Source organism: Mus pahari, chromosome 22 (assembly GCF_900095145.1).
Source record: "Mus pahari chromosome 22, PAHARI_EIJ_v1.1, whole genome shotgun sequence".
In the NCBI taxonomy this organism is placed as follows: domain Eukaryota; kingdom Metazoa; phylum Chordata; class Mammalia; order Rodentia; family Muridae; genus Mus; species Mus pahari.
In genome coordinates, this window is record NC_034611.1 from 47,377,049 (window position 1) to 47,390,410 (window position 13,362).

General features: G+C 50.8%; 1 protein-coding gene across 1 annotated transcript in view; it reads left to right on the forward strand.

Annotated features, from left to right (window-relative positions):
- The window catches only part of Dnai1 (dynein axonemal intermediate chain 1), a 66,403-nt gene that overhangs the window by 36,256 nt on the left and 16,785 nt on the right, over window positions 1–13,362 (forward strand). The window contains exons 10-12 of the mRNA XM_021222185.1: window positions 2,968–3,052; window positions 7,214–7,331; window positions 7,618–7,661. Of these exons, the coding sequence (XP_021077844.1) occupies window positions 2,968–3,052; window positions 7,214–7,331; window positions 7,618–7,661 (247 nt within the window). The remainder of the gene's footprint in view (window positions 1–2,967; window positions 3,053–7,213; window positions 7,332–7,617; window positions 7,662–13,362) is intronic.

Sequence of the window (13,362 nt, forward strand, 5' to 3'; positions counted from 1 at the left end):
CTTTCTTTATCTTAGGTGTGCCCACTTCCCTTTAGTTCTGTTCGATGGTCCTGATGTCACGTTTGAGGGGAGGTCTGAGGGTCTCTCACTTTGGCTTAACAGTCAGGTTTCTTCGTTGGTTTGTTTTGTTTCGCATCATTAACCAAGTACTGAGTGACCGTGGGCATGGTGAGAACCTCAGTCCCAGGGTGGGCTAGAGCCCCTGCCTTAAAGCCTATATGAGAATCCTTGGGTCCCTTGCACCAGTCCTCAGATGATGGGGACTTCAGAGGAGGCACTGGTGTAGGCTAGGGACAATGTGAAGATCTGTCAGGGTTTGGGCTCTTGGCAGAAACCCCAACTAGAATCATTAAGACCCAGAAACCAGGAGAACACTATGTAGCTTAGACTGAAAGGTGATCCAGCTTTGCTGCTTTGGACCGTATGTTCCAGCTTTGCTGACACAGAAAGCAGGGGTACAGGCAGGTTCTGACCCTCTTTCCCAGTGAGCACCTGGTAAGAACGCTGTCCCCAGCGGAGGTCAGTTCTAGCTGGGAATTCCCAGTCCTGAGCTGGGCTGTTTGTAGAACAAAAGGAGAAGAGCAGTGCCCTTTCCCTCTGCCCAAGCCTGGAACCTGAGCAGGGAAGCGTCGTTTCCTCAAAGACCTGTCTATTCAGGTTGATGAAAATCTCAGGTGAGGGCAGGGAGAAAAGAAGTGAGTTCACGGAACCTTCCCAGAAGGTCTCCAAGAATGGACCTGGGCCTCGGGCTCCTTGCTGACTTGGATGAATACACAAAGATAAAAGCAAGCTTGTGTAGTCTAAAGGTTTGGCACGCATGAGGAAATGGGACCAGAAACTGCAGTTCAGTCAGAACCCGCAGCACAGCTTCTAGAATAATGGAGGCAACGCCCACTATACTCTCTCCTCTGAGCACACCAAGGGTCCTGTGCAGACAGCACAAGGACACTGTAGTCAGACTGAGCCTGGCTTTGATAATATAAGCTGGAGCTTACTGAAGCCTCCACTCCCCCGAGCCATCTTAATGACATCATACTTCGCAAGGTTGTTGGACAAACCCACAGTAATGCATACATACAGCACCAGCATTGTTGCTGTCAGTGATATGCCACGCCAAAGCTGGGGGAGCTGGGAAGAGAAGGACATGTCGGTATGGGGGAAACGAGGTGCATCAGAGGGGCTTTCTTCAGGTATGTAGTCCCTGTGGCCAGAGGAAAGAGGTCAGACTGTAGGTAGACCACCAGGGGAGTGGAGTCAGTTAACTGGCTATCTATCCACGGCAAGCCTTGCCTCACATAGGGCTTGCCCGGGGCCCATAAAAAGGGGGATTGTGCTTTGGGCCAACAAGCGGGGGAAGCACCTGGGAACAGGTGGATCTGACCTCTGCGTTACAACTCCAGTGTCTGCCCTCCTTGCCCAGAGTTTTAGGATAAATAGAGTCAGTCTGGAGTGTGTTGAAGGGCCCTCAGAGAGCTGTTTCCCAGATGCCAGTGTGTGAGCCTCCACCACTCTGCTGTGTTTCTTCTGACTGCATTGTCCCCAGGAACAGGGTTAACAGCAGTGCATTGGTACTCACTCCCCGGAGTGGCTTCTCAGGGGATGCTGTCCATCCATCCTCTGTCGCAAGGGTGGTGGCGATGGCTCAGGGAGTCAAGGCAGCTCCTTCCTACACAGGGCACTAGGAAAGAAATGCAGATGACACGTTTGTGTGATCTAGAACCTAGTCTCTTTTTATGTTTTTAAATTGGATTTTATTTATTTAATTTGTGGGAGGAATGTCTCATCTGAGCCACAGCTTGTGTGGAAGTCAGAAGACAATCTGTGGGATTCGTTTCTCTCCTCCCACCATGTGAGTCCAAGGGAACAAACTCAGGTCTTTGGGCTCTACCCCCTGAGCAACCTTGCCAGCCCTACGACCTAGTCTATTTACCACAGCCCAATATGGCCTCTCCAGGAGTGCTAATCTTCAGGAGCCATAGGTCCAACCCCTGGTCACCCTCTGGGTGCCCACTCAGCTTGTTCTCTCCAGCCACTCACCCTAAACTCTTCGTACATTTTTTTAAAGGTTTATTTTGATTATTTTTAATTATGTGTATGTGGGGTGGGAGGAGAGGGGTTATGTGCACATGAGTGTGTTACCCTTGGAGTCCTGAGGTCACAGATTTCTCTGGAGCTGGAGTTACAGGCTGTTGTCAGCCACCCAGAATGTATTCTAAGGTTGGAACTTCAGTCCTCTGCAGAAGCAGTCAGTGAGCTTAACTGTGGAACCATCTTTCCAGCTCCCCCACCCTCTGCTTTTCTTGCCGGCCCCAAAGATCTTGCTTCTCTGAGGACCTGCCAAGTGGTCTACTTTACATATTTATGGAGGCTGCTTCTTAACTCAGGGGTCATTTTCCAGGGCAGAACTTGCTGCTTTGTCTGTGGTCTAAGAAGGGCCCTGTAGGTTAGCAGGCTCAGTTCTGTCTTAAGTTCTATGTACAGCTCATCTCTCCCCGTCTGGACATCTGTGAGCTCCTGAGCCTGAGAATAGAGGGGTTTGGGCTGGAAAATCCCTGAGGCCTTACGTGGGAATCTGTCATCCCCGATTCCCCTCCCTTCCCCACTGAAAAGCCTCCAACAGGTCCTTGAGTGTTCTGCCCCATCCCCCACCCCACCCCCAGATTCCTGGACGCTGTTCAGTGTTTTTTCTTGAGCTCAGAGAGATGCTTTTTCCCAACCTCCAGATGGACGCGTAAGAGGCAACTTTATCCAGGGACCAGCCATGTCTGCTTCAACCCCTGTGCACCTTTGAGGAAAGGGCTCCTCCTGTGTGGTGTGTTTGGTGCCTGGTAGATTTAGCTGTGAGCCATTTTTGAGCCATCTGGGATAGGTAACCACAGGGTTCTATCGCTGAACCGGTTGCAAATCTGAGTTCTGGCTCAGGGCCGGACCTTACCAAGCACTAACGAGGACTTCTGTATTCCACAGAGTGATGATATCACCAAAGTGACCCAAGCTGCTAAAATCGTGGAGCGAATGGTCAACCAAAATACGTATGATGATGTTGCTCAAGGTAAAACTTGAGGGGATAGCGGTTTTCATTATTTTCAGGTGTGTGTGTGTGTGTGTGTGTGTGTGTGTGTGTGTGTGTGTACCTTTTTGTCTGAATCTTCCATGCATATGTGCTATGCCCACTCAGGCCAGAAGCGGGTACAGATCTCCTGGGACTGGAGCTGCAGACACCTGTGAGCTGCCGTAGGGGTACTGGGAGCCAAACCCACATCTTTTGCAAATGTTCTTAACTGCTGAGCCAACATGCCAGTCTGGGAACTAGTAGTTAAAATTCTTCATCAAAGACTAATGCTTGAGTATTCCACTATAATCAGTCCTATGGTAAAGGGGAAATAAAAACAAAACAAAAGCCACCGCCTTCCTTCCTGCCCTGACTGTCACTGAAGACCTTTGCCAGTCCACAATGAATGGTGGTGTGTAAACAGCCAGCGATCCGCTCTGATATGTGGCCAGAATGAGCCGCAGAGTAGTAATCCCATGCCACCTTCCCAGCAGTCCTGGGGAGCAGCAGAGCAGAAACGATTGCTCTGACTTCACATATGAGCAGCAGAGGCCAAAGCTGCCTGACCAGTGAGGAATAAAAAGAAGCCAGGATTAGGTCTTGAGCTGGTGCCCGCATCTCCTCCGCCCAGTTGGCTTGGAGATGCTGACACTAGAATTCACCGGAGAGGAACGGCTCTGGGGCCCCCAGAAGAAGAGAAAAATAGCAAGGCCTTGGTGGCCCACACTTTCAGTCCCAGCACTCAGGAGGCAGAGGCAGATGGATCTCTGAGTTTGAGGCTAGCCTGGTCTACAAAGCTAGTTCCAGGACAGTGAGGGTGACACAAAGAATCCTGTCTCAAGAAAAAGAAGGAGGAGGAAGAGAAGAAAGAGGAATAAGAGGAGGAGTTAGAGGAGGAGGAGGAGGAGGAGTTAGAGGAGGAGGAGGAGGAGGAGGAGGAGGAGGAGGAGAGGATAAATATGGGGTGTATAGGGAAGGCCTTGGAGGGCTTAGGGAGTACTGGACTAGGTGGCAGGGGATAAGCGGGGGTCTGTGGGAGGGTCTTCTGAGCAGGCAGTGACAGGAGCAGTGACTTGGTGGCAAGAATGAGTAGGAATTGACTCTTCAGAGAAAGGAGCAGAGGCTCAAGGATGTGAACAGGAGCTGTTGGGAAATGGTGGGAATTCAGGCTGAAGAGGCAGCTGGGGCCTTCTCCACAGGCAGTTGAGAGGCATTGACACGAGCTAGGCGCTAGGCAGAGCAACGCCCAGTGAGAGTAGAGTGGGGCAAAGTTGAGGAAAAGAGGTAAAGATATGGGATGGGACAGGCTTCTCTGTGCTGGGCAGACCGTTGCACAAGGGACAGAACAAAGGGAGAGATGTAATAGTAGAAAACCAGGCACCGCAGCTCACTGGGAAGGGCCTGTGTGCCAGGCTCTGTGCTGTACATTTGGACATAGCATTCTCTGTTTTCCACGCAGCTGTACTCTGACATGAATAACATTATCATCCCCATTTTTACAGATGAGAAACCCAACCTAATTAATTATATTGCTACTTGGACAAAATCACAGCCAGTGGGAGGTATGGGGGTGGAGCCTGGAACTCAGGCTCCTTGGTAGATCTGTTGATAAGCACTTCACCATGAGCCTACAGAGCCGCTGGGCTGGAGGAGGCCTCTCAAAAGAACACAGGAAGGAGATCTATCCTAGTGACTAGTTAGCAAGGAGGTTAGAAACGGATTCAGCAATGCTTCAATGCCGGGGGCCTGGGAATTCTGGTGTCTCTGACAGTGCCAAGGAAATGGAGCCCTTCCCATGGTGTGAGCAGCCGATTCCCAAGTGGCTTGTATTTCCCTAAGAGGTTGTGCATTTATGTGGAGCAGCTGCCTCCCAGGAGTTGGCAATGCCACGTTGCTGGCTGGGCTCCTTTGCTGACAGCCTCAGGCCCTTCTTGGTGACTTGATGCTCACTGCACACTCATGGGACACAAAAACTAAGGCTGCCAAGACCAGCAGCCTAACCAAGCCCCCTCGTTATCATTCAGGCTGGAGAACGACCTTGAGTGCTTTTCAAAGCTGTCAAAGTGCACAGCGGCCGTGAAAGGATCTGTCACTCACACGACTCCCCTCCCTGAGACCCAGCCTCTGCAAGTGGCCCACCACAGGGCTGCAAACCTGATTAATATCCATGGAGAAATTGGCCTTGTGAACCGCTTTCATTTATAAGAGCACAGTCACATAAAAATGCATTGAACTTTGATTCTTTTAATTGCACCGTGTTTTCCCTTTGGGAAAGTGTAATCATGAAAAAAGAAATAAAAATAGAGAAGTGTTACCAATTAATCCCCACACTGAAATAAGGGATTTTCAAAGTTCCCTCGAGCTTAGGAATCTTGATATGATCAAGGCTCACACCTTCCTGACCACTCTTTTTTTTTTTTTAATTTATTTTATTTTATTTATTTATTTTTGGTTCCAGGACAGTTTTGAGGTTTGATTGTACATCAAGGTATGGGGCACTGTGGGAGGGAGCAGGCAGTGACTGGGCATGTCCCAGACTGTGTAGAACTAGAGATTCTCCTCTAGTTGGCCATCCTGCCTGAAAGAAGACAGAATCATTGCCCAAATGTTGCTTTATTTCCTTGGATTCTTTGAAAGAACTTTGTCTCTGCTCTGTGGCTGTTCCTGTCCCATGCATTGGAGACAGAGGGATGGATATGACATATGTCCTGCTCTCTAGGACATGTGTGGCATGGAAGTCAGGCAAAGGACTGACATGTCTCAGTAGAGGAGAGGGAGGCCTGGAAGAGACAAAGAAATTTAGTCTACTTTAAAAAGCCATATTCAGGTGGCTGAGACAGGAGGATTGTCATGAGCTCCAGGCCAGCCTGAGCTATGCAGTAAAAAAACAAAAGTGTACTAGCCCTTACCTGTGGTACTAGGTACGTACTTAGAAGGCTGAGGGTGGAGGATCACTTGAGCCCAGATGTTCCAGTCCAGTTTGGGTAATATAGTGACGTTAGGTTACAGGCCCTCTAGCTACCGGGCTCAAATTCGTTTCTCCCTCTCCCTCTCCCTCTCCCCCTCTCTCCTCTTCCTCTCTCCCTCTTTCCTCATGCACCCCAAATTAGGTTACACTCCTCAGCAACTTTCTCTTGACAGATATTATAGGCAATATTTGCAAATGAGACTTCATTCTCAAAGAAAAGAAATGAAATGTAGACGCTATGGAAGGGAGAACATTGGATCAGATAGAGGAGGAGGAGGAATCAGCCAACAGGACAAGGCATTCTAGACAGAAAAGCACGAAGAAACACAGGGATAGCTGGTCAGAAAGGACATGCGGTGGTGTCCAGGAACCTTGATCTGACCAGATAACCTTGTTTAAGGAGAGCCATTGAGAGGTTTCAGTGGAACGGGGAAGACACGTGAAGAGATGGTTTGCTCTTGGGCTGCTAGCCCTGAAGTGTGGACTGCCAGAGAGTTATGGGAGGACGCAGGGAGACCAGCTGAAGAACAGGATAGCCAGGTGATGGACTTGGGGATCTTAACCTAGGTAGGTAGTAGCTGTGGGTTAAAAAATAAAAGATTTAAAAGGACAGGAGGAAAATGTAAGACAAGGTAGAAAGAGATCAGCCAAGGATTCCCCAGCTCCGCAGTTTCGGTGAATGGGAAGGTGACGCTTCTGGCTGACCTAGCAGAGAGGAAGCTGAGCTTTGGGGATCCATGGAGGAGCGTCCAGGTAGCCATTACAGTGAGGCTCGGCAGTGAGTATAATGCTGGGCTGTATATAGGGATCTAGGACGCAGAATGAATAGAACTATCAATCAGCCCCTGGCGGCTGAACCCTTGAAATCTGGTTGCTCTGATCTGAGCTTCTGAAGCACCGAGGAAGCTCACAAGGATGAGGGATGCCGTCTGGGATTCTGTGCACGCACATAGGGATGCTTTACTGTAGGCCCTGCCCCACCAACTAATATACAGAGAGAATTATGTGCTTGGCATTTTTCTAGATATTTTGCATGTATAAAACTCAACCTGTAGTCTCACAGTGGCCCTCTGAGATAGGTACTGCTGTTAGCCCCAGCCCCAAACACAAAGAGGTTCATTGTATTTCCCAAAGAGATATCGATTTGCTACAAAGTGGCAGTCCCTGGCTGACTGTGTCTATTTGTATTGAAGATTTTAAGTACTATGAGGATGCTGCTGATGAATACAGGGACCAGGAGGGTACGCTGCTGCCTCTCTGGAAGTTTCAAAATGACAAAGCCAAGCGCCTGGCCGTCACCGCCCTCTGCTGGTGAGTACAGATATTGCAGCAAAACTAGTGCCCCAGAGCACCCACTGCGTGCCAGATCTTGACTCTTCCACTTTACATCTTGAGTGTGACATGGGACACAGTAGGGGAAAATAGGACCTGGATCCCTTTTGGGTTGCAGGATCATCTAATGTCTACCATTGTAGGAGTCTAAGCTAGACAGTGGGTGTCTGCAGAGTAGTCAGTCACCAGCGCCCATGGGAAAGCTCATGACCATGGGAAGGCCTTGTCTGTTTCCAGTGTCGACCACTTCACATTTCTTTTGCAGGAATCCAAAGTACAAGGATCTTTTTGCAGTGGGACACGGCTCCTGTAAGTGATCTACCCGTTCATTTGTTTGCTCATGCAAAGATCAGACACTAGGCTCCTAGTCTGGTCAGAGCTTTTAGCCAGGTGTGAGAAATCCAACGAGGAGCAGGATGTAGCCGCCGGCCCTCAGAGAGCACCCACAGTCTAATACTGTGCCCCTCAACCTTCCTGGTGCTATGATCTCTTATTTCAGGTCCTCATGTGTGGTGACCCCCAGCCATAAAATTATTTCTGTTGCTAACTTATAACTGTAATTTTGCTACTGTTACAAATTGTAATATAAATGTTGTATATACCAATGCTCTTAGGTGACCCCTGTAAAAGGGTCATTGGACACTCAGAAGGGGTCACGACCCACAGGTTGAGAACCACTGGTCTAATGGGAAGCCCCAGTCTCATATAGGGAATTAATGCCGGTTAAAAGAATACAACTGAATATGCTAACTGACCCTCAAAGAATGAGGGGGCAAGCTTTGCAGCAGAGGGGCCAGCATAGGCCAAGTCTGTAGGCAGGAATGATATGGCTGGGCCATCCCTCAGAGGACTTGGTAAGCCATTTCAAGAAGGAAACAACTGAAGGAATTCCGGAAGGGCAGGGACATGTCCCATACAGGAAGGGATTGCAGGCCTGAGGCTAGAGGCTGGGGGACCTGGTGCAGGTGTGCTAAGGAAAGATGGAGAGTGGGATGGGCGCCCTCTCTCTGCTTCCTCACCTGGCCTTCCTGACCAGGCCTGACGCAGGGTAGGGGTGAGGAAAGGCGAGTGTTTGAAGTTTATCCTTCTGTCCCCGAGCCACTGGAGACCACAGTTGCCTGTGTTCCTGGCCCGGCTGGGGTATGCTGGAGGTAGGAGGCCGCGTGTGCTGGTGACTGTGCATGCAGCTTGCTGTTCCTTCCTGCTGTTTGGGCCAAGCAGGAGCACCCACCACTGCGCTGGACTGTCCCTGTTCCTAATGGGAAGGGCCCTACACAGTGAGCCAGGCACAACTCCCTAATGCTAACAGCTTGTTCTGGCTGGGAGGATTCACGTCTGAATAGGAAAACCCTTCCATTCCTCAAGCTGCTGCTGTCTGGCAGGCTCGGAAGCTCCTGGTCACTGCCTCTGAGATGCCATCGGTTCTCTGACCAGGGTAGGGCTCCAGGGGGAGGGGGTCTGGAGGAGTTGGTGTTTGTCATTCCTCTCAGGGAGGAACCCTTGGAGCTGCTCCCAGTCCTGTGGTCTGAGCTAGGATGCCCTAAATGCCTGCTTTGTGTCCCTACTCCTGAAGGTGGGCTGCTGCCAAATGGGAGCACCCTCCCCCTCTGGCAGGGAATTAAAACCCCACCCCACCCCCACCCTGCGCACTGCAGCTACTGGGCCTGGAACAGAGCCTGAAAGTTGGGTAGGCCTTCCCAGGAGTGGGTGTGGACCCCCATGTGAGGCCCAGGCTCTCGATTGAGACTGAGGTGAGAGTGTGGGAGCCTCTGCAGGTGGGAGGAGACACTCTGGCACATTGCAGCCCATCTTCTAGGTGGGGTTAGAAGCAAGATCCTCTGGAGGCTACCCATGGGAGGTATCCTTAGTCAGAAAAAGGTAATACCTTCCATGAGGGAATGCCTCAACTTGGCAGGCTCCCAGCCTCCTCTGGGCAAGCACTCATCCAGGAAAGGTTTCTCTATCCCTCCTTGGTGTTTGGAGGCACATCCCCCCAACCCCCCACCCCACTCCCGTGGTACCCACAGGCAGCTAGAGAGCTCCCTCTGGGGGATCACTTCTCAGTGCCCTTGTCTCCTCCTTAGTGACATGGCAAGACCGACAACCAGCCAGGCCTCCATCTCAGGAAGCCTGAGTGAGAAGAGCCCTGTGTGCTGCAGGAGCATTTACACACTCAGGCCAGTCATTGCTGCCTGCTTGTTCTGTCTCCTGACTTCCCTGCAGGTCCCTCAGAGGGCCTGAGCAGAGCAGGGGGGATGGGAAACCTCCACAGAAGCCAGTGGCTGGGACAGGGTTCTATGTTGGTGTCACCAGCGCAGGAGTTCAGCCAGCTTTCAGATGACCATCGTTTACAGCACCTGCTTCAAGCCTAAGCAGGGCCAGCCAAGGCATTGGCTCCTGAGGTCACCTGGGGCGTCCTATGTTCTTAGATGAGTGCTCCACGGAACGGGAGGAAGTACAAGCTGGGGCAGCACCCTGGCTGTAGACAGGGTCACTGGGAGGAACAGCTTCCATCACAGTCTCTGGAAGTTCCCAAATCCAAACCCACAGGGAGAAACAAAATTGCCTAAAGAGAAACACTGAATGAGAACTCAGCTTCACCGCTGAGGTCGATCCCAGCAGGCTCAGGCCAGGCCTCTTCAGCTTTCTTTCCCCTGAAATTCTTAGACTTTTATTCTGAGACTCAGCCACAGAAAAATTAGGCAGTGTCTTAGGTAGGGTTACTATTGCTGTCAGAAACCAGGACCGAGCTACTCGGGGAGGGAAGGGTTCATTTGGCTCATGCACTGCTCATCACTGAAGGAAGTCAGGACAGCAACTCAAGCAGGGCAGGACCCGGAGGCAGGAGCTGATGCAGGGGACATGGAGGGGCGCTGCTTACTGGCTTTCTCGTCATGGCTTGCTCAGCCTGCTTTTGTATGGAACCCAGGGCCACCAGCCCAGGGATGACACCACTTACAAGGGGCTGCACATCAATCACTAATTAAGAAAATGCCCTACAGGTCTGCCTACAGCCTGATCTTATGGAGACATTTTCTAAACTGAGATTCTCTCCTCTCAGATGACTTTAGCTTATGTCACATTGACATAAAACTACCCAGCACAGGAAGGGTAGGGATATATACTTGGGACACGTCACATCCTTCAGACACAGTTTCCTGGCTTTGGATACAGAGTGCGTACCTTTAATGCCAGAACTTGGGAGACAGGAGCAGGCAGATCTCTATGAGTTCAAGGCCAGCCTAGTCTACAGAGAAAGAGTTCCAGGATAGCCAGGGCTACACAGAGAAACTCAGTCTCAATTCTTCCTTCTCCTCCCCCCCAAAAAGAAGCAAAAAGGAAGGATAACCAGCAAATCTAGACCCGCCTTCCCACTACAGCTTCCAGCCCGAGCTGCTTAAAGCACAGAGACGTGGGTGCCCCATAAGTTGGACTACATATTCCTAGCACATGAGCGGAAGAGGCTGTGCGGGTGAACGAAGGTGAAGGGATATTGGGAGACAAAGGGATTCGGTTCAGGAAGAGATGGTCTTGAAACAGCTGGGATGTGACCTTGGCAGCCTGTGATACCGAAGGGGTCCGTTCCAGCTCATTAGCCAGCGCAGAGCAGAGAAATGGAGACTCCTCACGGTCTGTCAGGCAGGGGTGGCAGAGCAGGCTCTAGAAAGCCTGTGTGCTTCCGAGAGGCTATCCCACGGGAGTCGGGGGCGGAAGCTCCCCAGCAGACCCCATGTTGGAAGGGCAAGGGAGCCAGCTGTCCTTCAGCCCTGCTTTCCTCTGGGGCGGCGCCTCAATCAAGGCCAACAAAAGCCCTGCCCTGCACACCGAACTCACTCCTGCGCTGTCCCTTGAACTTGCCCAGGCCAGAGATGCACTCCTAAGAGTTTAAATCTTCCCCCATCATTTACTTGTTGGCTTCACTAATTAAGCAGTGTTAATTTCATTTACTGAAAATGGAAATTCATCCACCTCATTTCTCCCTGTTCATCCTCCACACACAAAATCCATCACTCCTTAGCTGCGGGCTGCGTAAAATTTACAGGACTAATTATGTTGTCAAGTCTCTTTGTAAATACAGTCCATAAAGGCCACTCTGCTTGCCGGGTGGCGTGCAAGGGCATTCTGTTGTTAGTTTAATTACTGGTTAGTTATTTAGGTTCTCAAATGTTTGCCTCATTTTCCCTAAATCAAATTAAATGTCCTACTTGATGTGTTCTGTCTCCAAGGCCTCGCTCGCCCGCTCACTCTTACTCCCCACACTATTTAAATACAGCTCCCAACCTGACAAGGGTGTCTGAGCCAGCCTGGCACTGATGTCTCTGGCCATGCCTGAGGTTTGGAACCTCCGGGATCAAGACTTTTTTCCAAGCCAGCCTCAGAAACTGTGGAAATCCCAACACAAGGGGGCATTTCTGTTCCTGGAGTCCAAGGTGGCAGAGCCAGGGGTGGGAAAGAGAGAGAGGGTTTCTCTGTTGTGCCAGTGTGGTCATTCCCCTGACTCCAGAACTGCATCTGCATCACCCCAGGAGAAAAAGCTCCATCGTTCTGAGTCCTAAAATTAGAGTTTGGGACTCTGTTCCCTGAGTGTCTCTGGCGTTTGCTTCCTGTTGCTGGAGCAGCAAGCGGCCACAAACACAATGGCTTAAGTAACACATTTCTTCTGAGTTCTGGCGGCCAGAATCTCAAGATGGATTACGCGGAGTTAAAATCGGGTGTCAGCAGGGCTGTGTTCCCTCGGGAGGCCCCCCAGGGAGCACCTGTTTCTTTTTCTGTTTCCAATTCCTAGTGGCCGCCTGCATTCCATGGCATGTGGCTGTCTTCCAGCCAGCAACCGCATCACCCTGACATGGGCTTCTGCCGTCACATCTGAGTCTCTGACTCGCTTGCCTCCTTCTTTGCCTTATAAGAACTCTTACGATTACATCAAATCCACCAGGGTAATCCAAGATAATCTCCCCATCTCAAGGTCTTTAACTTAATCACATCTGCAAAGTCCCTTTTGCCATACAAAGTGACATATTTATAGGCTCCAGGGATTAGGATGTGGACATTTGTGGGGGGGGGCATTAGTCTGCCTACTCCACACCCCCTCCAAGTGCCTCTTGCATGACTTAATAAGGGAGTCATCAGACAGCTGCTGCCTTGGAACCAGTCCTAGGCTGGCCTCGTTTAGGATGCCACAGTACAGAGAAGCCTGCCAGCCAAGGCTGGCATGGTATCTCTGTCTCTCCAGTTGGCATTGACCTCCTACTGACCGCTGACCTGGCTTTAGCCTTGTGCCCCAACATGCCCTCCACTGTCTTGCTCTCCTTGAGTCCTGAGTAGTCCCGGAGCAGCCAGAATGCTCTACAGTGCCCACCCCTCATAACCAAGAAGGGAACCAGGCAGGGCTGGCAGTTGTGGGCCTGAGGCCCCCAGTGATAAGTTCCAGTTAAGAAGACATTGATCTGCCTTGCTCATTGGATAGTATTCAGTCTGTCCTAGCAGAAGCTGAAGATAGAACTTTGGTCTATGGTAGAATTAAGACGTACATGAAGCCATGCCTAGCTTCAGGAGGAGGCTGAAGTAGGATTGCAGGTGCATGGCCTACCTGGGCTACAGAGTAAGTTCAAGACCAGCCAGGGCAATTTAGTGAGATTCCTGCTTCAAAAGAACAACTAGGAAGGCTAGGCTCAATGATAGAGTAATTACCTAGATTCAGTTCCCAGTAAGAGTGAGTTGCTCTTCCTCTCCCTCCCCCTTTCCCTCTCCCCCTCCCCATTTTCTTTTCCCTCCCTCCCTCCCTCCCTCCCTCCTTCCCTCCCTCTGTCCCATTCCCTGAGATGGTGGTTTTTGTTTTGTTTTGTTTTTTTGTTTTTTCGAGACAGGGTTTCTCTGTATAGCCCTGACTGTCCTGGAACTCACTTTGTAGACCAGGCTGACCTTGAACTCAGAAATCCACCTGCCTCTGCCTCCCAAGCGCTGGGATTAAAGGCGTGTGCCACCACGCCCGGCGAGATGGTGGTTTTAG